Below are 24,198 nucleotides of genomic sequence, written 5' to 3' on the forward strand. Positions count from 1 at the left end.
ACTATCATGAATAAGCCAAAGGTATGTGTATATTATAGAGGTGAATACAGAGTCACGCGATTTGAATATTTAAGCATAATGAGGCAGAGCTACGTGGGCACAGAGACCTAAGAAAGTCAAAGGAGTACAGGCAGAAAACCATCTCAGCAAGGTTAAAGATTTACTTAAACAGAAGCAAAGTTAGGAGAGAAGCTTGAGAATGTGGAACCTGAATTCATTCCACTTCATACATTTGAAGATGGCGTCCCTAAGAGTGAGTGCGCCTCCCCGGTCCCTCTCGGTCCCTCTCACCAGCTGTTTGACGCTCTGGGCTGCAGAGCGAGTGGCATAGTAATGCGCAATGAGCAGCATCGTCTCAAACTCCTCATGGGCTGGAGAGTTTGCCTCACTGGACTTCACCAGGTTTTCACACTACAGCAGGAAGAGAGCACAGCCCGGTCAGGGGTCAGGAGTAGCAGGGCCACAGAGTGGTCCCCTGATGGCCACCTGGACAGAGCAAGGTACAGTCTCCGTCGGAGGGTAAAGCTTTATGTACATGAAAGAAGACGCGGAGCCAGGGACAGGCGGAGGCGGCTTATCCCTGTTGTTGACCCGGCTTCTCACCAGGTTGAAGAGGACGTCCCGAAGATCGGCCCAGCTGTGGTACGCCTCAGCACTGTTAGTCCCAGGGGAGCTCACCATGTCTGTGAAGAGCCTTTTGTAGATGTTGAAATTCTGAAGGTAGACGGGAGAAAGAGCTGAGTGAGAAGGGGACAACTATGGGAGAAAGTCAGTGGAGATGGGTTCAAAGAAAGTCAAACAGGCTGCAAATGTGTGTGTGTGGGAGGAGCTAGGGGCCAACAATGGAGAAAGCGGATGATTTTTTAGGGCAGAGAAAGAAGAGTAAGAAAATAACTATTTCTTACTCACTGGTGCTTTGACTGGGGCAAATGTGTGAATACGAACACACGGCGCGGATGGGCTAACCCTCCAGAGAGCTGTGATGCTCAGCTAGGAGAGTGGCGTTCTCTCACTGGAGGAAGTGACTAAGGCCTTAGAGGGGTGAGCTGGCTCCATCTCTGAAAGACCGTCCCCTGTGTGTTGGCTAAGAGCTGGGGAGGTTGTTGGTGCTTCTTCAAAGGGTAAACCCTCCCGAGAGAGTGTACATTTCAGAAGAGATTTGGGTGGGGTCGCTGGGCATGATGCTGATCATAGAACCCTTTCAGAAGACAGTCCCTAAGGGGATGGGTGGTTCTCGAGAAGGAAACAACTGCTTTGAGGAAACAGTCATCCCAGGGAGCAAGCGGGTACCTGTGGGTTCGCAGGGGCTCCATGCTGCACATACAGGGCCAGTGCCTGGGCATAGTCACCCTCTCGGATCAGGTGAGTCGCATACAAAGCCACGTACTTGTGCAGAATCTTGTAGTTCTGTCCAGGGGTGAAGGAAAAGCAGTGAAGGGGGGAGGTTGGGATCAGTGCGACCAGGCAGCGAGGGTGGGTGGTGACTTGAGGCTGTGGATTTGAGGCTAAGGGCACATGCAAGCCAGGCCCAACTTGGTCTCTGACCGAACTTCAGAGTGTGGGAGACTGAGCTCTCCGAGCTGATCAGGCATCTTTGGGCTTTGGAGGCAGTAAGAGAGAGAACAGCTCTGGGGCAGGTGGGGGGTCCAGAGAACATGTACGGCAGAGCTGGGAAGGGGAGGGCGACAGCAGTACCTGCTTGGTAGCTGTTTCGATGCACTTGTCCCAGTGGCCCTGCTCCACGTACAGGTCCAAGGCAGCCACCACATCCACACCCACCAGCTATGGGTCAGTGCAAAGACAGTTACATGAGGAGAGAGAGGACATGAGGGGGAGGAGCGGGAGAGACTCTCGTGAGCCTCTCCATGCCTTCCGCCGCCTGCTAACTCTGCACGTCTCACCGAGTCCACTTTGCCCTGGTTCTTGAGGAACTCTTTATAGTGCTCGTCCACATAGTCTTCATACCTGTGAAGATGTGCAGGGAGCTCACACTTCATGGTCCCGGGATGCACACCCTGCCCGTGAGAACTTTCTCCCCGAGTCTTTACAAAAGGAAGGAAGGGAGAATTGCCCCGTGAGAAGGGGGCGTGAGCGTACCGGGGATCTAACTCCTTGGCCACACGCTTGGCCTTGTTCCACTCCTCACCCTCAATGAAAGCATCGATGGCTTCCTTGACTAGGTCCAGGTTGAGATAGAGCTCTGCAGCCTGCAGTGGGAAATCAGACTGGGGGTCATCTTTCCCCTCTACTTAGTCTCCCGTTGGCCCAGAACTGCATGCCATACCTGCCAGAGGCCCACCTCACACATCTTCCTGCGTGTAGATATCACCATTCCACCCATCTGTGGAATCTACGTCTTTTCAGTCCCAGCACCCTACTTACTGCATTGTGCTTTCCAATTCCAATCAGCTGGGGTCCTACAGCCCGAACTACTTCCAGGCTGCGTTGGGGAGGCAGAAATTTGATGGCGAGTTCAGCTGCCTGAGTGGTTGAACAGAAGACGGAAATGGGTCGGAGAGACAAATACTGCTGGGAGTCCTCAGTCTGATCTGTGGTTTCCCTCCAGTTGCCAACTTTCTCTCTTAAACTCGCCCTCACCTTCCACCCTCCTGGGAAAAGCCTGCCTCCTGGTCCATCAGAGCCTTTAAATGACCATCACAGTACCCATCCAGTATCTCTCAGCTCACCCTCTTTCCAACATGCTCTTTGTTGTCTAAGGTCACTGCATTTGGCCCTGCCACCTTTGACAACCTAGTTTCTCAAGTTCTTTGTCACCAATAGAACTTTGGTAGCATGGTATAGAGAAAGAAACCCTAAAATAGGAGTCCAGGACATGCTGTAAATGTTTGTGTTGGGCTTTTCTGAGCTTCAGTTTCTTCGTGTGTTAAGAGGGATGGTTGGTTTAGGTTTGTACTGTGCAGAGCACTAGCCACTAGTGACATGTGGCTCGTCCCAACTGAGATGAGCTGTAAGCTTAAGAACACACTGGATTTCAAAGACGTAGTAGGAAAAAAGGAATGTACAATATCTCAGTAAATGTGTATGTTTTATATTTGATTACATGTTGAAATAATAGTTTAGATATAGTGGGTTAACTAAATGTTGTAATTATTTTCATCTGTTCCTTTTTACTTATTTGAATGTGGCTACCAGAAAATTTTAAATGATATGCGTGACTTACCTCTGGGACCTGCACTAAACTTCTATTGGACAGTGCTGGTCTAGATGATCTTGGAGACAACTTCCAACCCCAAAACTCAGTAATTTCACAAACCCAAGTGTCGTATAAGCTCCCTCTGTTTCCACTGTGATACTGACACCCTCACCAGACTTTAATTTCCACATGGTCTAGTTTAGCTACAGATTATGCTAACCCTCCTGGTCTTTCCCCCACTTATTCTTGCCTCTCTTTACCAGCCAAACCTTTCAAAGCTTAAAGTGCCCCCATCCAAGAAGCCATCCTCTGACTAATCTGAAGAAGGTATAGTCATGCACAGACCCAAGTAAACAATGCTCCAGAGTAAGACACAGCAGATGCTTAATAAGTACTTGCTGGTTAAAATCTGCTAAACTCTCATAACCAATCATCAGTCCTTCTTTCTACTTTCTTCCCCTCCAATTTTTAGGGGCTATTCAATTACAAGACCTCAGAAGCCTACAGGAAATTTTGCAAGGGCATCATTGGACGAATAGTTTATTTAGAGGGCTGATCAATCTCACCCCTTCATAACTCCTAATACCATATTGCCTTGCATTATTTAAACGGTACATGTATCCTGGTTTCAAAGATACTAAAACATGAGTATTATATATATATATGTCTTAGAGCTGATGAAACGTATTGACTTGGCTTAATCTGCTAGAGGCTTCTTTTCAGGAGCTGCTGGGTAGAGGAGAAGCCTCTGCTTTCTTCATGGCCTCCAGCTCCAGGGTCTTGATTTGCCCTCCCAGCTCTGGTCCTAGGTCTGCCTCCTCCCTCACAAAGCCTCCCTGACCCTCCAGCCCGCAGAGATCTCACCCTTCTCTGAATTTCACTTTGAATCACACACTGTAGTGATCACTCAGATACAGTAGTAATTAACTGAGCCACATGTTAGTCTGACTTCCCCTAATTTCTGGCTGTCGGGTTTCTTTCTGTCTTATAGCCTTCATAGGTTCTGGATCTAACATCCAGCAAGCACTCAATAGATACTTGCTACTTGATTGAAAACAAAGACACAGGAGGAAAACGATGGGTGTTTGAGAAGGAATGCTGGGTGTGATTGGAGGCCCGCGGAAGCAGGGGGCCAGGGAGGGTGTGGCAGCCTCACCTTCATCCAGCACTTCTCCACCAGGCTGCTGCTTCCTGAGTCCCGCACTTTGAGGTAACAGTCGACAGCACGACTATACTCTCCAGCCTGCTCCCACTGTCTGGCTTGTTCCACGAGTCCCTCCATGCCCCTGTAGAGATGACAGTGCTTGTGACCAGGAAGGAGGAGGGGCAGCATGGCCTATCCTATGTGCAATTTCTGACCCACCCCCAGCGCTGCCAACATTTCCTGACCCCTGGCTTCATACCTGGCCCCCTTCTTGGTAGCTTCTCGCTCATACTCTTCCTGCAGAGCCTCCAGCTGGCCGGGTACATAGTCCTTGCAAATCCGCAGGGCATCGCTCCATAATCCAGCCTCCTATTTGGAGTTCCAGGTATCAGGGCAGAGGCAGGCATGACAGCTTCCTACCGCTACACAATGCCATGGCCCACTGCTTCCTGGGTGTTTGGACCTCTCGTCTCCTTCCTCTTTCGCCCCTTCCCCTCCCCAGTGCTAATCTTCTGATCTTTCTCAGTACCAGAGGTCAGTGTAGTGCTCTGGGCTCACACCCTCCCCTCATGGCCCTGAATCCGGTTTCCCCACCTTGTAATAATTGAGGGCCAGGCCTGGTCGCTGGGCCCGAAGCAGCAGTCCTTCCGCTTTCTGAAAGTCTTTCTCCTCCAAGGCCCCCCGGGCCTGCCCCACCAGCACCTCCGTGACGCTGTCAGGGTCATGGGCCTCGGCCACACGCTGAGCGGCCTCCCAGTCCTGGTTATGGACAAACCTGCTCCCAGATGGGGACACAGGAAAGGCTAAGTACAGGACTGAGGCCTTAATAGGGGGAGGCAAACAGCCATGTCACTGGTGGTGGGGTGGGGTGAGGGGGTGTGTAAGATTCACTGGTACTAGGTTGAGAGGAAGGTGAAGATGACAATGAAAGGTCACGGGGGTTGGCCAGGCCTGGGAGGACAGGATTAAGGAATTTATGCGGTAACTCACATGAGAACTGCTTCCTTGGGTTTACCAGCCCTGATGAATTCCGCTTCAGCCTCTTCAAATTTACCCTATAGGGAGAGAAAAGCAGCCGTATACAGTGGTACCTCGCTTTTTGAACGTCTCCGTTGATGAACATTTCGGTTTATGAATGCTATAAATTTCATGGATCTATGGTATCATTAGATAATAAAATTCATGCTAAATTTGCAGTTTTAGGGGTTGATTTTAAAGGTCTGGAATGGATTAATCCATTTTGCATTACTTTCTATGGGGAAACCGGGCCTCGGTTTTCAAACGTTTCAGAACTTGAACGGTCTTCCGGAACGGACTACGTTCGAACACCGAGGTATCATTGTATGTTGAGAAGGAGATTGGCATCACAGGCAGCCATGAGACAGGAGGTGTGAACGCCTGGCAGCAGTGGGCTAGGGCATGGAGAGGAGGGCTCTGTGGTCAGGAGCAAAGCAATGGAGAAGTAGCACATCCATACCTCATCCTCCAGGTACATAGCGTATCTGAGATGAATCTCAGGGGTTTTGTGCTTGAGGGCCAGCCGAGAGAGTTCAAAAGCAAATTCAAAGGAGCTGAAAAGGAAGGTGCAGATAAAGTTTGCCTACTCTATACTTCCTTCTATAAGAGGAAAAGAAAAACAGAGGGCAAGAGAAAAGGGGAAGAATTAAGGGGAAGAAATGGGACCGATTAAGAAAGACCATCTATAGAGACGCACAGAGAAACACAAAGGAAGACAGGCAGGCAGCGCTGTGATGACCGCCTCACCATCACGTATGTCAGGAGACACCTGTGCTTCCCATGCCAGTATGAGGAAGGGGGATGGGCAGGAGGGAGGGGAAAAGAGGAGGCAGCCTCACAGCACTGCGCGGTCCTGGTGCTCCCCTCACCTGTCCCGAGCCACAGGTACAGTAGCAGAAAAGCTTCCCCCAAATAGGAAGCCTGCACTCAGCGCGGACCTGATGCAGGATTACTCCCGCATTCCGAACATGTGCTTAAAAAAGCTCCTTTTGCATTTAAGGGAATCACGCTTCCATTACTCAGGAGTAAGTTATGGGCTGGGTGCATCTGACCTTTAAACGTTGTTCTCTCTCCACCCTTCTCCTTAGTTGGAACACCCAAAGATTAACCACTGTTCTGAGTCCCCAGGGAATAGGGGCATAGTTCCTAATTCATTCTTGCCTCTCTGTCAAGTCCTTCGGGGAATCTCTCCTTACCACATTTCTTCACTCTGCCTCAGCTTTTAGAACTGCTTTTGAGATACACATCAATTTCCTTTCTCTAGGTAGAGGCTCGGTCTAGACCAGGGCCCGGGGTCCATGGAGAGAAGGCTTAGGGCCTCACCAGTTGTCGGCAGCATGGTCGATAGCAGCTTCCAGGAGTCCCAGCTTATTCAGCAGCCTGACTGCAGCCTCTCCTCTCAGGCTCTTTGCCCACAGATAGGCCACGTGTTTGTGGGCATTAGCTCCTCCGTGAGCCTTGGCCACCTGCAAAGCAAAGCCACTCAGCAGTCCTCCCGTGCAGGGGTACATAGCTGCTCCCTCCTCATCTCTGACCTGACCTCAGCTTTGTCAAGATCAGGGACCTGGGCTAGAACAGGAAGAGGGCTAACTTGCAGGGTCTCTCAACCTGTTTAGGGGCCACGGATGGATTTCAGGTTGTCACAAACCCTTAAAAGGGCATGAGAAATTCTGTATCGGTGTAGACATTTTTCAAAGAAACCCACAGCCGGTTTAGAATTAGACAGTCACTTGAGAGTGGCAAAGAAGGATGGCTGTCCCCCAGTGTGGCCTGGATTCCTTACCCGGTAGGCCTCTTCCCAAAGCTCGCTGGACCGGTACATGTTCACTGTCGCCTTCCATTCCTGGGCCTCGAGGTAGTGATACTCAGCCTCCTGTAGCCGGCCTTCCGCCTCCAGCTCCTGGGGAAAGGTGGGTCAGGTTGGAGAGGCGGGAGATACACGGAGCCTGTTTGAGGAAGCGATGGGCAGGGACAAAAGGGCTCACCTTGCCCAGGTGTAGGTGTGTGTCACTGAGGAGATCTGGGTGGTGCTTCCCGACCAGGCGGATCATATCATCATACAACTTGTGCTTTTTGAACATGGTGATGGCAAGGTCAGGCTCTTCCACTGTCACATACAGCCTAGGGAAGAGACGGGAGATACGGCTGGGGCCTCCTAGACCCACATTCCTGCTGCTAGAATCATTCCTAAGAGGTCCTGTGGGTCTCTTCTACCTTCTGGGCAGAGGGCACACACCCTCAGACCTCATCCCTCTCTCCAGCCTTGAAGCCCCATCTCCCTCCACGCCTCCTGTGGGGCCTCGGCTCACCTTTCTGCCTCTCGGTACTTGCCCTGCTTCTCCATCTCCTGAGCCTGGGTGATGTACAGCACCGACACATCCTCTGGTCGCATGCACTTCATCGCCAGCTATGTACACAGAGCAAACGTAGCCTCAGGTGCCAATTCCCAAGGGAAGCAGAGGGCTATGCAGAGCAGTCAAGGAAGTGGGGCTTAAGGGAACCTGTTTTCTCAGGAACTCTGAACTTTCAACCACAGGACTTTGGTTACTGCCACTCTCCTAGTTAGCTCAGGGAATTCCAAGTCCATAAGGGGTAAATTAAGAACTATATTCTGCTAAGGCAGGAGAGTCAGAGATGCCCTGTGTTGGGGGCATATGTTCCCATTACCATTCTCCTACCTTACCCACCAGATTCTGACAGCAGGAGCGAGAACACAATTCCCCAGGTCACTAGGGTGTCAGGAGTGGTATTGCAGATTCCCCAGCTCCCAAACCCATCTGCTCTTCAGAATTACAGGTGTGGGAACATGGGCCTCTCTTCATCCTTACCTCTCCCTGTGGCTAAGGATCCAAGTTACTCAGACTATATTTTGGTACTTTCTTAGCTTTCTGGGAACCCATGGAGGTGGCAGATCGGAGACTAAGAAAAGTGGCACCACAACCACAAAGGCGGAATTCTCTTATCATGAACTTCACCCCCTTCTCTACCTTGTGGGCCTGCTCCCAGTGGCCGGCCTGGGTGTACATGTCTATCGCATCTTTTGTCCGGTCCCCCTTAATGTAGAGCTCCTCAGCAATCTGTGGTTGAGAGAGGCAGATACAAAAGGTCAGAGCAAGAGTTAAAGGAGCCTGTAGGAGGAAAGAACAAACTCAGCTGGGAGGGAGTAGAGCGTGGGATACCATTGTCATACAATCACAGAGGAGAAAAGATGACTGTGGGTGTCTTAGACCTTCTACTGTTTTGAAAAAAGACCAGCTGAAAACAGTATGAGGACATTATGACGGGTGTCTAAAAAGGCCTCGCCTTAGGATGTAGAGAAAAGACGATGTTGGTGGGATTTCAAATTGGTGCAGCCACTGTGGAAAACAGCATGGAGGTTCCTCAAAAAATTAAAAATATAATTACCATATGACCCAGCAATCCCACTTCTGGGTATTCATCTGAAGAAATCCAAAACACGAATTCGAAAAGATACACGCACCCCTATGTTCACTGCAGTGTTATGTACAATAGTCAAGATATGGAAACAACCTAAGTGGCCACAATAGACTATTGGATAAATAAGATGTGGTACATCTATACAATGGAATGTTAGCTGGCCATACAAAAAAAAAAAAAAAAGAAGAAATCTTACCATTTGCCATAACATGGATGGACCTAGAGGGTATTATGCTAATTGAAATAAGTCAGACTAAGAAAGACATATACCATATGATCTCACTTATATGTGGAATCTAAAAAACAAGATAAACAAACAAAACAGAAACAGACTCATACATACAGAGAACAAACTGATGGTTGCCAGATCAATAAATTGTATGAATGTCTAACCACTGTACTATACACCTGAAACTAATATAAAATAATACTGAATGTCAACTGTAATTGAAAAAAAATTTTTTTTTTTTTTTTTTTAAAAAGGCCTGGCCTTTCTGCAAGGCAAGGCAATTCTGTACTTTAACTAAGTTGGAATTATACATGAAGAATCACTCATGCTGACAAAGGAGAGCTACAGACTCGCTTCATATATTTGGGAGAGGGGTCTGTGTCATGTTAGAATGAAATAGGGTCAGGAAATGGCTTTTTTCCCATCCAGGGTGGTGATGCTGTTGGGCCCCAGAAAGAAGGATTTGGTGCGATGGCCCCACTTCCTGCTCTGGGCTCTCTCCTTGTCATCTGTACTGCAATGCCTCAAGCTGCAGAAAGGGGCTCTTCCTCACCTCATACTCCTGCAGAGACGCATAGTGTTGGGCCACACGAGGATAATATTTGGATGCAGTGCTCCGGTCCTGCAGATCTAATATATAAATTGCCTTCTTCCACTGGCGGGCACCCAGGGCAGCCTCAATAGCCTTAATGGAGCACCTGGCATAGTTGGGAAAGACATAATATGTCAGAGGAAAGAGGAAGATGGATGGAGGTAAACAGACACCTCAAGCATACTCTACTCTGTATTTTGAGATCTCATTTTTTTAGTCCTTGGAGCCCTTACTTGCCCCAGCACCAATTGCCTTTGCACCCCCGGACGTCCATACCTGGCTTCAATATAGTGATTAATGGCTGCATCAAGCTGCTTCTGCTGTACCAAGTGGTCCCCCCACGCCTCCTCTAGTCTCACCACTTCCACGGGGAATGCCAATCGAGCCAGCTCCACCGCTGCCAGAGATGGAGAGGGAACTCAGCTCAGACGGCCACAGATGGGACTCAGGAAAAGTAAGACAGGGAAATGAGGAGGGCAAACAGGTGAGAAGCTGAGCAAGGGAGAACTGAAGCCAGTCAACCTGAACAGAGGCACCGAGACAGGTGTTTGGGCAGAGCCTATGGCGGCGGCGGCCGGGGATGGCAGGGCCGTACCTTTCATGAAGGCGCTGCCTTTACAGTAGCACTCCAGGGCCCGCTGTGGGTTTCGGATCTTCTCAAAGAGATCACCTGCCTGGTAACACATACGATGTCACAATGATACCCCCACTACACAAAGAATCAAGTATCAGCCCCAAAAGGAAGAGAATCAGCCACCAGTCAGAGAGGGCTATCCACTCCAAGATAGAATCGGGGCACTGAGCCCTGGAGTTACGGGATAGGAATAGGAAGCAAGCCATACCCTTTCATACAGTCCCCCCTTGATAAGGGCTGCGGTGATGTGTTCCACCAGCTCGGTGTTGGCTAGCAGTTCCTCTTGGGTCAGCACCAGCCGAGCAGCTCTGGCAGGGAGCCCGGCTTTGAGGTAGAGGCTGATGGCTGCTAGCCCATCCCCTTGGCTCTCCTGCAGTTCACCTGCTCGCTCCTCTTGCTGTGTGTCCATCAGCCACTGATAGTAACCTCGGCGCAGCTTCTCCAGGGCGGGATGCCCCTGGACATGCAACAGAAGAACCAGGACTCACTTCCCTCCCTCCTGCCATGGTACATGCCATGCTTCTCCGATCCCACCATGACAACGGAAATCCTCCGGAACACGTGTCCTAACTCCTCGCCATAGCAGCTCCCAGCCCCAACCCTGTTCCAGTTCCTACAGCCTCCTTGACAAGAGGCACTTTCTGATACTGGTGGAACCAAGGTTTGAGCCACTGTGGAGAAGACAGAACCGGTACCTTGGCCTCAGCCACGGCGATACACTCGTCCCAACGGTGTAGCTCCTGGTACATGTCCATGGCCTCCTCAACAGCGTTCTAGGGGACCCGGGCAGAGGGAAGAGGGACACCAGGATGCTAAGAGGATCAGAAATGAGCAAGCTCTCCTCAGCCTGCCTAAGATGCCAGCCCATGTGGCCTTTACTTATACACAAGCAGAGGTGGATTTATTGTGCAACTAAAAGAAACTTAAGCTTCAGGGCACCTTATCTGCACGGGCCCCATCCAGGGCAGTTTTTCTTAAAGCGAGCTCCTCAGACTGTATAAGCTCTGGGCCCCACAAAACCGGGATCTATCTCCATGCACAAGAATTACAAAGACAGGCTCTGGAGTATAGAGATAGACTTTTTATGAACGAAAGAGAAATTGTAAGGACTAACGCAGAGGAGGAAATTGGGGAATGAAACTACTGGTATCAACATTTCTAAAAGTTCTCCCCAAACTTTTGGAAGCCCAGCTGCCCAGTGCTCTTCCTCCCGAGTTTGCCTCTTGTTTTGCTCTCATCCCCTCTTCCATCTAATCCCTCTTCTCCCGTTACCTGTTCTAAGAAAATCATTTCAGCCAGCTTGTAGTTCTTCTCCAGCATGGCTAGACGTGCTCGGACCTGATAAAAGTCTGTTCCTTCTCCACCCTGCAGGGAAAAGGGAGGTTCTGGTTATGTTGTCAGTGCTACAGGAGCCATTCTGTCTGCAGGCTGAGACAGGAAGGCCAGAGAGACGTGGACGCTAAAAGATTTGGGAAGCTGAAAACCTTCACGGGGCTTAGGGGCTTGAGATTTGGCAAGCACCTCCAAAATGGCCCAACTTGAAGGTGCAGTGGGGTGGGCAGGGTAGAGGACATTAGCCATGGCTGGAAAGCTAGGAACATGGAGCTGAGGACTAAGAGAAATCTCAGCTGGAGAGACCGAATGAATCAGGAGGGTAATACTTGCATATTCCTGAGACACTTGATCTGCAATCTCATTGGTTTTGTGCAGGAACCGAGCTTTGGCTACATGGCCCAAAGCAGAAAAGCACCTGCAGTATGGAAGCAACAACAGTCATATTATTACAGGAGCATCATTAATTCATTGGTTCAGCAGGTAGATACTATTGTGTGCCAGGCACTGTTCTCGCCAGAACTGGAGACACAAAGGGGATAAGACAGATGAGGGCATTGCTTTCAGGGAACTCACTTTCTAGTGGGAACAAATACTCAGTAAACAAGTAAACAAAGATAATTTGAGAGACTGAAAAAGAAAATAAAATGAGTGATATCAGATAGTAACTGAGGGGACTATTTAAGTTTAAGAGAAGGCCTGTCTGAGTAGCTGACATTGGAGCTGAGACCTGAATACACGAAAGAGGCAGTCATGGTAAGATGGGCACAAATTATTCCAGGCAGAAGGACCAGCTCGTGTGAAGGCCTATGGCAGGAGTGGGCTTGACATGCTCAAAGAGCCAAGAGGACACCAGTGCAGCTGGAGACTGATGGGCAAGTTGCTACATGGTATGCAAAGGAAGCAGAAGCCAGATACTGTAAGGCCTTAGGACATGACAGACAGTGTGGGTTTTCTACTACAACAGTAAGCTACTGGTAGCTGCCGAACAAGGAAATGATATAATCTAATTTATGTTGTAAAAAATTATCAGTTGCTATGGGGTATATGATCTTAGGGGTATAAGAACAGCCTCAGTGAGACTACTTAAGTGGCTTTTGCAACATTGCAGGTAGGAGACGGTGGTGGCCAGTTCTAAGGTGGAGACTGTGCAGCTGCGCAGGTAAGAGATTCAAGTATATGTTTTGAAGACCCTGGAACGGAGTCCCTAGGACTTGCTGACAGTCTAGCTGTGGGAAGCATGGGGAAGAGGGATCGAAGGTGACTCTCAACCCAACAGCAGCAGTTGACATTTGTTGCACACTTAAAATCTGTGCAAAGCGCTCTTTGCACAGACTCTCTCACTTGTTCTTCACGACCACTACCATTTTCTTTACCACCCTTTGAATTCTATTATTATCCCCATTTTACAGAGAAAATCGAGAAACCAAGGCTGGGAGATGTTATATAATCTCTCTAAGGTTACACAGCTTGATAAACGGAGCCAAGCTTTGAACTCAGAGAGTCTGGAGTCCTAGGTTTGTCCTATTAACTACACTCCTATACCTTACTTGGAATATGCACATCAACGCGTGGATTGTGTGGGATGGGTATTAAAAACTTTGAAGGGGTACCTAGTTAGCAGAAGGGGAGGAAAAAAAAGGTAGTAGAAGGCATACTCTTACAATCCAGGATGCAGAATGTTTGGAATAATTGTACTATGGGAGGGTTCTAGTACATTTGTTGGCATGGGAAGGGAAGCAGTGCCTTCACACTGGGTAGGAGTTGCCCACACGTAAAACACCCACGCGGTCAGTCCTCCTAGTGGCTGCGCCCCTCAGCTCTCCAGGCCCCCTCACCTCTCAGCAATGTGTAGCTGCCTTGCCTCTAGCGCCAGTTTACTCAAGGTTTTCCACATTGCCTCTGTTTCTGGAGTCATTTCCAGAGTATCCAAGAAGTCCGTTGCCCTGAAGAAGGAAGGAACCAAAGCACAAAGAACGAGTCCAGGGTCAGGAAGATACCAAGGAATATTGGCGATGGGGCGGGGAGGGGAAGGCCAGGCCATTATTTGTCCTTTTAGTCTCATCTCCTCCCTGGATCACCAGGTCCTGTTTAGATAGGGCCTGTTTTACAACCCATCCCAGGTCTTCCTCTCTCAGAACCAGACTTTGCCACCACCTTGCTGGTTAGCAGCGCAGCCCCTCACCGGGTGTAGTTGCCGTCATCAATGGCGGTTCCAAACTCAATGAGGCCCTCATCCAGTGTGTAGGCCACTGTAGTCACACCTTCCGTCACCATCACCTCAGTCTTGCCCCCGCTCCGCTCCAGACCGACAACATCACCCTGGAGAAATTTAATTCCCCCCCCACCCAAATTCCCGGTTAGTGTTTCCACAGACTGAACTGCAGAACAGACCCACCCTCACCCAACCCTAGTGCTCACACACTGGGGGAATTACGGTGGCTTTTGTTTTCCTAACATTTAGTTTCTCTCAAGAAGATAAAAATTCCTTATCTATGGGATTATCCTTGGGTTAAAGTACACTCCTAGCTGTGAGGGCACTAAAGCCTGGAGGTAAGGTGATAAAGTGTGGCATCCACTTCTGCTTCCAGCAGTACCATAGCCAGGTATTCTTAAGGATCCAGCCCTAAAGTATAAGTTGAAGCTGGCATACTTCTTAATGCATTGCTGAGTTCAACTAAAGAAATCACTAGGAAAGGTTCCTAGCCTCTCCCCTACCTTCTCCTAAAAGAAGGAAAGGAAGGAAGGAAAGGAAGAGATCAATAAGCAAAAACCTGAGCAGAAAAATATGGAAAGCGAGCAAGTAGGAAGGATACAGTTGCTCTGAAGGCAAACCCAGCGTCGGGAGAATAAACTTTGGGTCCTCCAGCAGGATGAGGAGGCCAAATCTGAGAATTCCTCATTAAACCTGGGATCCTCTCTTCAGTAAAGGGAATAAAAGTGGTACAGGTCATTAATATGCCTAATTCCTGCAGAAGTAAACACAAATCATCTCTGGAGGAAAATGTCCATTTTAGGTCTTCAGGATTCCAAAAGAGTCAATGTGGCATGAGCTCATAATAATAATAATAATAATAAAAACAAAATACAAGTTAACAAACCATTATAAAGGAGTAAACAATAACAACTAAAACAGTTTTGGACCTCCAAGGATTTCACATATTAAAATAACAGTTGTTATAAAAACAGTTATGGAATATAAAATAATTATGTGTGAAATGTTTGAAGATCTAAAAGATGAAATGAAAAGTTAAGCAGAAACAAGAAACTATCACAAATGGTCAGGCAGATTGGGAAAAAAAAAAACAGGACCTTATGAAAAATTAAATTTTTAAAATAAAAACCTCAATGGACAGTTTAAATAGCAGATTAGACAATGATGAAAGCTAATTAATGAACTGAAAATGTACCTAAAGAAATTATCCAGAATGTAGCATGGAGCGAGGAGGAGAAAGGAAATGTGAAAGAGAAGTTAAAAAGGCATAAAAGGGGGGGAGCACACACACAAAAAAAGGCATAAAAGACAGTACAAGAAATCTAACATGTGCCTAACTAGAGTTCTGATGGAGAGAATAGAGAATGCAAGAGAAACACCAATGTTTGAAGAGATAATGGATGAGAAATTTCCAAGACTGATGAAAATGTGTATGGTCAGAAATACAGGAAGCACAACATATACCAAGCAGGATACATAAAAGGAAATTTACAGTCAGACACATTGTAGTGAAACCTCAGAACACCTAAAAAAAAAGTTTTTTTAAAGCAACCAGAGAGAAAACACAGATCACCTATACGGAAAGGGTTGTTAATAAACTTCTCAGAACAACAAAGGAAGTCAATCAATGGGACAATATTTGCAAAAAGGCTAAGAAAAATTAACTGTCAATCTAAAATTGGGTACTGAGTCCAAGAATCTTTCAAGAAAAAGGCTAAATAAAAACATTTTCAGATAATCAGAACTGAGCGTTTATCATCAAAAGACTTTCTTTCAAGAAGAAAAATAACTTCAAGAGGGAAGATTGGCAATGCAAAAAGAAAAGGTCAACAGAGAAACTGGGTAATCTAAACACTCTGTCTGTACAAAATAATAATATCTAACTTTGGGGATAACAAAAGAGATCTAAAATACTGGACGACAATGACAAAGAAGAAGTAATCAAAGTTGAAGCCATGTAAGGTCCTTGCATTGTCTGTAGGGGAGGGGGTGATACTAACTCTAGACTTTGTCCATTTAAGTACAAGGTAAACTTTCAAGGGTGATACTATAGAAATAGGATGGATGCATAACTCCAAAGCAAAATAGTGAAAAATGGTGTTTAAAAAAAGGACAAAACAGGGCCGGCCCGGTGGCTCAGGCAGTTAGAGCTCCATGCTCCTAACTCCGAAGGCTGCCGGTTCCATTCCCACATGGGCCAGTGGGCTCTCAACCACAAGGTTGCTAGTTCAACTACTCGAGTCACCAAGGGATGGTCGGCTCTGCCCCCTGCAACTAAGATTGAACACCGCCCCTTGAGCTGAGCTGCCGCTGAGCTCCCAGATGGCTCAGTTGGTTGGAGTGCGTCCTCTCAACCACAAAGGTTGCCAGTTCAACTCCCGCAAAGGATGGTGGGCTATGCCCCCTGAAACAAGAAAACGGCAACTGGACCTGGAGCTGAGCTGCGCCCTCCACAACTAAGACTGAAAAGACAACAACTTGAAGCTGAACGGCACACTCCGCAACTAAGATCGAAAGGACAACAACTTGACTTGGAAAAAAGGCCTGGAAGTACACACTGTTCCCCAATAAAGTCCTGTTCCCCTTCCCCGATAAAAAAAAAAAAAAAAAGGACAAACAAACCAAAATACCCAACCTTACTCAGTCTAAAATGAGACAAGAAAGGAGAAAGAAAAGAGATATAGAAAAAGAACAAGAAGAAAGTATCACGTGCCCTATCCACACCCACCAGGCATCCTAGCCTGGCACAGGAGCCTGTCTTCTCTGCTTTCTATCTCCCAGATTTTGGAAGATTCCTTTGAGTGTGTGTGATACAGTTGGACAGGGTCTCATCTACAGTCTGAAAAACAGAGGAACTGAACTCTGAATGGCTTATAACAGAATCAGCACACAAGGAAGTGACATAGCCCTGCCCCTCCTAGCTGAATCTTCCAGCTTAAGGAAACTCCTCATTATGACCTGGTGAATTTCCAGGGCCACTATAATAGAGACCCATTCTCCAAGGGTCTAATAGAATGTCAGGAGTCTGAACAAGAATGGTCCCAGGGCCTGGTTCACTGTGGGGAAGGAATCTAAGCTTTACTTACCAACTCGATCACAGAGATTATGGGTGGTGGGCAGAGAAAAGCAAGTAACCTTTGGAGCTGCCTCAGTACTCTGATTAATCAGCCTGACACTGTGTCCGAGGTAGCCTGGTGTCGACGTACCCTGATAGAGGACATGGTGACCCTCTCAGGTGCCTCAATGTTGTACCACACACACAAGCTGCTTCGGTTCTGAGCTACCAGCACATCACTTCCTGGGACCCACTGCACGTAGGAGCAGAAGTTGAGGATCATTGTCTTAGAGCAGCTTTCAATATCGTATAGATGCAACTGAAGAAGGAAGAGGAAGATAGCACGATGAGAAGGGGTTATGGGGTGTCTTCCGATCTTGACCATTTCCCTAATGGTGAAATGTGTTGAGCTAACCGACCGGTCAGGTACATGATGAATTTCAAAGTTTATTGACCTGCAAGCCTTGAAGTTTATGTTGAGTTGGTATATTCTGACTCTGGCCTTCACCCTAGGAATTTAAATTAGCTGAAAGTCAGACTTTCATTCTTAGCAAAGCTCTGGGCCACAGTTACCAGCCTGGATTACAAAAGTTAGGCCACCAGACAAATTAAATGGTCTGGAAATTTGTGACGTGGCTTTTACATCACAATGAAAATAAAATGAAAAATCACCAGATAGTCTCTTTGCCCCTGAGGTTGAACCTTTTGGTGACACCACATTGAGACCAGAATCCATAGGGGCAGTAGGAGACTGTCCTCCGGCCAGCTGCCATGCTGTCAGACAAGCATAGCTGAAGCGCACTGGAGCAGTACGTGTGGGTAAAGGTCAGCTAGGCATGCGGAAGAGGAATGCAGGGCTGAGGAAGCTGCATGAGGGCACAGACATGTGAAGACTAACAGACAAACCAACTCGCGAATTCCCTACTGACCTTGGTGCCATCAAGAGCCAATCTCCTTAAGGGTAATATCAGAGTCAAAGAATGTTGATTCTGTGCCTTCTGTTATGCTAATGGCATAGTACCAAGAAATTATGTCCCATCCTGCCTCCCACAATCCCTGGTATTGACTAGTACCACATCCTCTATGGACCAGTCAATGGCTAAGGCCTCAGTAACCCTCCTTACGCGAAGTTTCCGGTCCCTGAAGAGAAGCTTGTGCCCAGTCTCATTAAGTTCCAGCCAATCCACACGGCTCTCATGGTTGATGGTGCCAATGTTATAGCCACCAATCAGATCGACTAGAGATAAAGGAGACAGGGTTAAGAAGAGACGTACCACATCATCATGTACAGGGCATGAGGCGGTCTGCAGAAGTCTGGCCTTACAATCGTATGTTGGGCTTTAAGAATGTTGTGTGAATCTAGACTACGTCCTGAGGAACGCAAATGACCAATACAACATAACTTTGCTAAGATGCTTAAGATGTTGGGTTTCTTCCAAAATTGTACACATTTTGTTTAATGCTGTAGTTAACTCAAAAGGTCCAGACCCATCAAAAAATGTGATTCCTCTCTGGGACTCTTGGAGTTGTCTCCTAGTAGATCAGAACTCCAGAGCAATTGGCTTTTATTACTCACAAAATCCTCTGGAAGGCAGTACTGAGCACATCCAGGATCTACCCCCATTACAGCCCACCAGGAAGAGAGCTGATGGATGCAATGACCTGGAGCAGCATCACATTTGCTCCAAGGAATCACCTGCACATTTCTGTGCCTCTGATGTAAAAGGACCGAGGAGTAAACAGTGGTGAAGGCACACAAACAAAATCACAGGAACCTCTGTCTAAGGTTAGGCTGGTCAGGGCAGAGGGTGGGTGTTGTTTGGTCTGAATGTTATAGGCAATGCAAGAAATGGTCACACTTAGAACAGACCACCCAGGACTCGCTAAGATACTTTCAGGGAGTCTCATGAACAAAGCCCACTCACAACTCTTATTAATATACATTATTAACAAGCAACGTACCTGCCTTTGGTATATATGCTGAAGCTTTTCTAAAAACCAAATGCTAGCTAATGTCTACAACTGGGAAGACCAACTTAAAAATAAATTTTCCTGGAAATGTAATGGCTCCGTGTGATGTCAGAGGGATAGTGGATGGGGGCAGGGGGGTTCACACAGTGTGAGGGATATAAATGATAAACGTCTAAGTATTGCTTTGTTTTGTGCACCTGAAACTAATAAAATTAAAAATAATAATAAAACAATTTTTTTCCTTTAATTAAAAAGCAAAACAATCAAGCCATATTTTAATGCCCCAATTATAAGTAGAGCTGTGGGGACTCTATTTCTGTGAAGACTGAAATTATATACAAAATTATGTGTTATATATATTTTTCTGGGAAAGGATCTATAATTTTCATTAGATATTCAAAGGGATCAGTGACCCAGAAGAACTCTATCGTTTTACATACACTGAAGATGAGACCTACAGAGGGAGGTGACTTGTCCAAAGTCTCATAGCTCATTATTGCCACTGGAACTTAGTCCATTGGACTAAGTAATAATAATATTATTATTTCCATTATAGATACAACTCGGAGCTCAGCAATCTGATATAAAACATAAAATTCACGAAATGTAAAAATGTCTTAAGATATTTGTATATGGAAACTTGATTTATGACAGAAGACATTACAAATTAGTGGGTGAAGAATGGACTTTCAATAAAAGATTAAACATATGGGAAAAAACAAAATTAGATCCCTACCTATATTATGCACAAAAATAAAGTTCAGTGAAAAGCAAAATTGTAAATGTTAAAAGAGAAAGAAGAACCAAAAGGAAAAACACAACAAAAAAAGTTAAAGTATACAAGGGAGGAGGGAAGGATTTCTTAGATAAGACCTCAAAAGTCACAAACTATTTAAAAAGTAATAAAATGAACATTTAAAATTTAAAATATTTCAACACTAAAAGATGCTGAAAAGGAGAGAAAAGATAAGTCACAGGCTGAGATAAAATATCTGCAATGCAAATAATGATCAAAGGCTATAAACATGCACACACAGAACTCCTTCAAGTCAATGAAAAAAAGACAACCTGATTTTAAAAATATGCAAGGGATATGAACTGGCAATCCACAGGAAAAGAAGTCTAAACAGCCAGTAAACAAATGAACAACAACAACAAAACTAATACAATGAGGTATTATTTCACATAAATCAGACTGAGCCAAGCATTGGAAAGGAAGTGGAACAATTGGAATTCTAACTGCTGGTAGGAGTGTAAAGTGGTACAACCCCTTTGGAGAGCAATTTGGAAATATTTAGTGAAATTGAAGATGTATCTCTTCTATGATTCAGCAATTCCTCTCTAGGTAAAAACCTTAGTGAACTGAAACACTGCAACAGTGAAAAACCAGCAACTTAACTGTCCATCAAAAAGATCCAAGATAAATACAATGAAATGTTAGGATCTGACAGAAGTGGGTATGAGTATACAAATAATAATATTACTACTAATAACAGCCAACTTTTATTAAGCTCTTTTTATGCACTGGGCACTAGTCTAAGTACGTTTCAGATGAGGTAGGTACTATTTTTGTTCCCATTTTGTGGATGAGGAAACTGAGATACAGAAGTTAAGTAACTTATCAAAGATCACACAGGTACTAAGTACAGAAGTGGGGAGGTTTGACTCCAGAACTCTCTTCTTTATAACTATATTATATAGTATGTTATTCTCTATACTTCTTAGAGAATGCTATGCTATTCTCTATACTTCTTTTCTATGCTTGAAACATTTTGTGATTAAAAGATTAACAATTAATAGATAAAATAAGATTTATAAATGCAAACATCTGTGAAATGAAAATCAAGTTTGTCATCACTAGTTACTAATGACAAAATATATAGAAAATAAGGTCCCTTCAAGAGTCTATGATCCTGTGAAATCTAAACAGGAAAATTCATAAATTTGCTAATTGTTCTTCTCTACAACTCACAAATTTTTGGCCCTAAGATATATACCTAGAGAACATAAATAATTATATGGGCGGCTGTATACATACCAATGTATCTATATCCAGACATCTAGATATACACACGCCCATATGTGAACATTTCACATACCCGCTGCAGAGTGGGGTCACTCATTTACCTGGTGCCTCTCAGATTCCTGGGTCCTCTACTGCACACAATCCTGTGATATGGAAGTGTACTATAAACATCTACTTTGTTATTTCAATTATGAGAGAGTCTTACCTACAGCAATAGTCTTAATATCAACAAGATAAGCCAATTTCTTATTCTCTTCCATTCCTCGCTGACGCCTCTCATTAATACGGACACTGAAACACAAAGGGTGAGATAAGGCAAGATGGGTTTAGGCAGTTAGGACGTTTATCAAGGGCTCTGAAGTACCACATGGGATAAAGTGTTCAGATTAACCCGAGGACACACAGGAGGTAGAAGTCAAAAAGGAATTCTTTTGCATTTCACAACTGAGAGAACCTTGTGGGGTTACCTGATGAGGTGGGGGTTCATGAATTCAGTACGTACAGAACCCAGGGTATCATTGCTCCCATATTCCACCAGGGTTAGCTCCCCAGCATTGAAGATCATGCATACCTGGGGATGAATGGAATTGTTATATGGCGGAAAGCTTGCGCGAACAAAGAGGAAAGCAGTAGAGGGACATATACTGTCAGTTCAGAGTGACTCCACTTTTCTGTCTACTCTGTTCCTCTGCCTATTTCACCCCCACCCCTCCTTTATCTGATGTCTCCTCAACCCGTTGACACTTGCCATCCTCTGACAAGGGAGCTGGAAGGAGGCTTAATGAGATGGTGATGGTGGATCAAGCTCTACTCACATTTTCATTTTCAAAGAAATACTTCTCATTGCCACCAGATCCCTGCCAAGCTACCTGTAAAGGGGAAGAAGACATAACAAACAATGTGAATAACTATCCAAGACAATGCTGAAAGAATGACAGGCGGGGAGGCAGAGAGATCGATTTTGGGGAGGCTTTTGACACTGCACAAAAGAAGTGCTATGTCAGATTTTGCCCTAGTCCCTATGTTTCTGCGAGATGGGGTAAAAAAAGGCCAACAGTGGTGATTCCAGGATTCTAAACCTCCTGGGTCACATTCCCTGAATCCAGGTCCCCAACACCAGAATGTTAGAGCTCCCGTGGAGAACTCCCCCCAGGAACCCTGGCTCCCCCAAAGTAGCAACTCAAGATGGTTCCTACCTCACTAAGGCGATTCGTGTTCAGGTCCCCCAGCAGCAGCGTGTCTGACGTGTGGGCCACCAGATAACGCTCTTTTCCCAGGATTTTCACTTCTTCCACCTCATAGCCATAGTGTGACTTGAGTATCACTCGGGTCCCTGATGACAGGTTCTTTACAATCACCTTGGTAGGGAACACGTCTGAGCTACCTGGGCTTCCCCCAACTCAGAAGAGGCATGAATGTGCTGTGCCCTTCATCCACCTCCACAATGCTAAACAAAGCTAATACCTTGTTTCCTCACCTGGCCTAGGATACTGCTGGTAATAAGGACACCTCACACTTAATAGTGCTTTGTTATTTATGAACTGCTTTCCTATGTTATCTTTTTTGATGCTTATAATACATACGATTCTGCAAGTTCCACTGGGTAAAGCCTATCACTCTCCCTATGTTCCCATAGTTATTTATACAAAGCTTTATGGTAACTTTTACCACAGTGTACTATCTTATTTTTTGATATGTTTGTCTCCTTTGCTGGAACGATCTTCTCAATTACGGGACAATGTATTATCTTTGAATTCTCAATGCCCAACAGTGCTGTTGACACACAGAGAATGGATAAATGTTTCCGGAGAAAAGGAAAGAATGCAGGAATCAATGAATAATAAATGGAAAGAAAGGAATGTAGAGATAGACAAGAGAGAAAAGTGGGCTCTGGAGCTAACAAATACGTTCACAACATCATACACAGTGAGTTCAGAGGCTCTAAAACAACAGAATTCACCCTTGTAATCTTACTTATCACCTTCCCTAGTTGACATCATGCAGGCAGTGAAGTTTTAAACCAGGAAGATGTAAGTGGCAATAAACACCTCTTAAGTCTGGTTTTTAAACCTCTTCTTATAATAAGCTGGAAGAACTACAGCAGGAAAGTTGCCAGAGAGTTGCCCTGACACATTCTGTTCCCCAGAACAGCTCTGCCAAAGGTTAAATTTGACATTGTGGCTGTGGCCAGAAGGCAGGGAGGTATTCCAAGGATGAATGAGCCACGGCAAGATCTTGGTCAGCAGACTTTTAGCTGCTCACCTGGCTGGGTCCCACGTATGTCAACTCAAACTTGTTCTTGTAAACGCTCCTTCGGAGGCAGCAGTCAAACTGTTCCACTCCACCACAGAGTGTGCCCTAAAAGGGAAAGTGACAGCACAGAGGGGAACACACATGGTATACAGAAGGTATCTAAAGGCACCCTCAAAACTTAGCTTCTAGACTCTACAGACAAGGTGGCAATAAAAGGGCTGGTAGTTTTTGGAAGTACCAGCAGGAAAAGAGGTGGCAATCACAGGACTTAAGGGCATCACACAGTGATGGGATGCAAGGGAGAAATCAGCCAATACAACTCTTTGTCCCTTTCAGCCTCCAAGAAAGTATGAATTTCTATTTCCTGCCTGTAACGTCAGATTTTTAGGCTGGGATGAAAAGGGAAGAGGAGAGTCTCTAGTGTCAGGAGAGCGTGTTTTGGGATGAGGCAGGAGGTTTCCTAGTCTGGAGAAAGTCACCAATGCCAAAAGGGGTTAACTAGTGACATACTGCACAGAGTCGGGAGCCATCCCGCTTCCAGGCCAGGGCAGTGACGGTGTATAAGTTGGCAATCTCCTTGGGCTTCGCCTCTTCCCAGACACTTCTTCGAGGGCTCCAGTTGAGCACCCGAAGTCTGAAATAAAGGATGTGGCTTTTAGAAGAGATGAAGGATGAGAGAAAAAGCAAAAGTGGGCTGGTAACTGAAGAAAATTAGTCTTGTTAAATCAGAGAAGGAAGGAAATAAAAGAGAACTGACAACTTACAGAGTCTAGGTAGTAGGAGAGGACAAAAAGGTTCAAAGGAAGTTAGTTGGGAAAATCAGGTCACAAGTAAAATGGAGTAAGAGTGATGGGAGTGGAAAAAACAAAAGGAGATTGTGGCTGGTGAGGAAAATGAGCTGTTAGCAATAGAGAAATACGGAACAGGTAGGATTAAGAGAAAAAAGGAGCAGGAAGAGACACAAATGAGATTGAAGGGGATAGAAAGACAGGCCTGACAAAGTTGGAGTTAAAAGCACTCCAAGGAAGTGATGGGATCCAGACCCTAGCTGTTCATCTACTGTTCCCTCATTCGTTCGTTCATTCATTCATTCACCAAATGAGCGTATATTATGTACTAGATGCTAACCTGGGCACTG

General features: G+C 46.0%; 1 protein-coding gene across 1 annotated transcript in view; it reads right to left on the minus strand.

Annotated features, from left to right (window-relative positions):
- IFT172 (intraflagellar transport 172) overlaps nucleotides 1–24,198 on the minus strand; it is a 33,507-nt gene that overhangs the window by 2,655 nt on the left and 6,654 nt on the right. Inside the window, exons 9-42 of the mRNA XM_019735300.2 lie at nucleotides 23,571–23,694; nucleotides 23,070–23,165; nucleotides 22,004–22,165; nucleotides 21,623–21,676; nucleotides 21,275–21,378; nucleotides 21,013–21,098; nucleotides 17,935–18,047; nucleotides 16,962–17,129; nucleotides 13,726–13,862; nucleotides 13,379–13,486; nucleotides 11,874–11,958; nucleotides 11,481–11,573; nucleotides 10,904–10,981; nucleotides 10,417–10,665; nucleotides 10,170–10,248; nucleotides 9,851–9,971; nucleotides 9,536–9,680; nucleotides 8,303–8,392; nucleotides 7,625–7,722; nucleotides 7,301–7,436; nucleotides 7,099–7,215; nucleotides 6,639–6,781; nucleotides 5,776–5,869; nucleotides 5,289–5,353; nucleotides 4,893–5,073; nucleotides 4,558–4,667; nucleotides 4,311–4,440; nucleotides 2,383–2,481; nucleotides 2,098–2,207; nucleotides 1,902–1,965; nucleotides 1,696–1,782; nucleotides 1,291–1,407; nucleotides 604–714; nucleotides 292–411 (exon numbers count right to left, since the gene is read on the minus strand). Of these exons, the coding sequence (XP_019590859.2) occupies nucleotides 292–411; nucleotides 604–714; nucleotides 1,291–1,407; nucleotides 1,696–1,782; nucleotides 1,902–1,965; nucleotides 2,098–2,207; nucleotides 2,383–2,481; nucleotides 4,311–4,440; nucleotides 4,558–4,667; nucleotides 4,893–5,073; nucleotides 5,289–5,353; nucleotides 5,776–5,869; nucleotides 6,639–6,781; nucleotides 7,099–7,215; nucleotides 7,301–7,436; nucleotides 7,625–7,722; nucleotides 8,303–8,392; nucleotides 9,536–9,680; nucleotides 9,851–9,971; nucleotides 10,170–10,248; nucleotides 10,417–10,665; nucleotides 10,904–10,981; nucleotides 11,481–11,573; nucleotides 11,874–11,958; nucleotides 13,379–13,486; nucleotides 13,726–13,862; nucleotides 16,962–17,129; nucleotides 17,935–18,047; nucleotides 21,013–21,098; nucleotides 21,275–21,378; nucleotides 21,623–21,676; nucleotides 22,004–22,165; nucleotides 23,070–23,165; nucleotides 23,571–23,694 (3,874 nt within the window). The remainder of the gene's footprint in view (nucleotides 1–291; nucleotides 412–603; nucleotides 715–1,290; nucleotides 1,408–1,695; nucleotides 1,783–1,901; nucleotides 1,966–2,097; nucleotides 2,208–2,382; nucleotides 2,482–4,310; nucleotides 4,441–4,557; nucleotides 4,668–4,892; nucleotides 5,074–5,288; nucleotides 5,354–5,775; nucleotides 5,870–6,638; nucleotides 6,782–7,098; nucleotides 7,216–7,300; nucleotides 7,437–7,624; nucleotides 7,723–8,302; nucleotides 8,393–9,535; nucleotides 9,681–9,850; nucleotides 9,972–10,169; nucleotides 10,249–10,416; nucleotides 10,666–10,903; nucleotides 10,982–11,480; nucleotides 11,574–11,873; nucleotides 11,959–13,378; nucleotides 13,487–13,725; nucleotides 13,863–16,961; nucleotides 17,130–17,934; nucleotides 18,048–21,012; nucleotides 21,099–21,274; nucleotides 21,379–21,622; nucleotides 21,677–22,003; nucleotides 22,166–23,069; nucleotides 23,166–23,570; nucleotides 23,695–24,198) is intronic.

The sequence above is a fragment of the Rhinolophus sinicus genome, linkage group LG05, assembly GCF_036562045.2.
Source record: "Rhinolophus sinicus isolate RSC01 linkage group LG05, ASM3656204v1, whole genome shotgun sequence".
In the NCBI taxonomy this organism is placed as follows: Eukaryota; Metazoa; Chordata; class Mammalia; order Chiroptera; family Rhinolophidae; genus Rhinolophus; species Rhinolophus sinicus.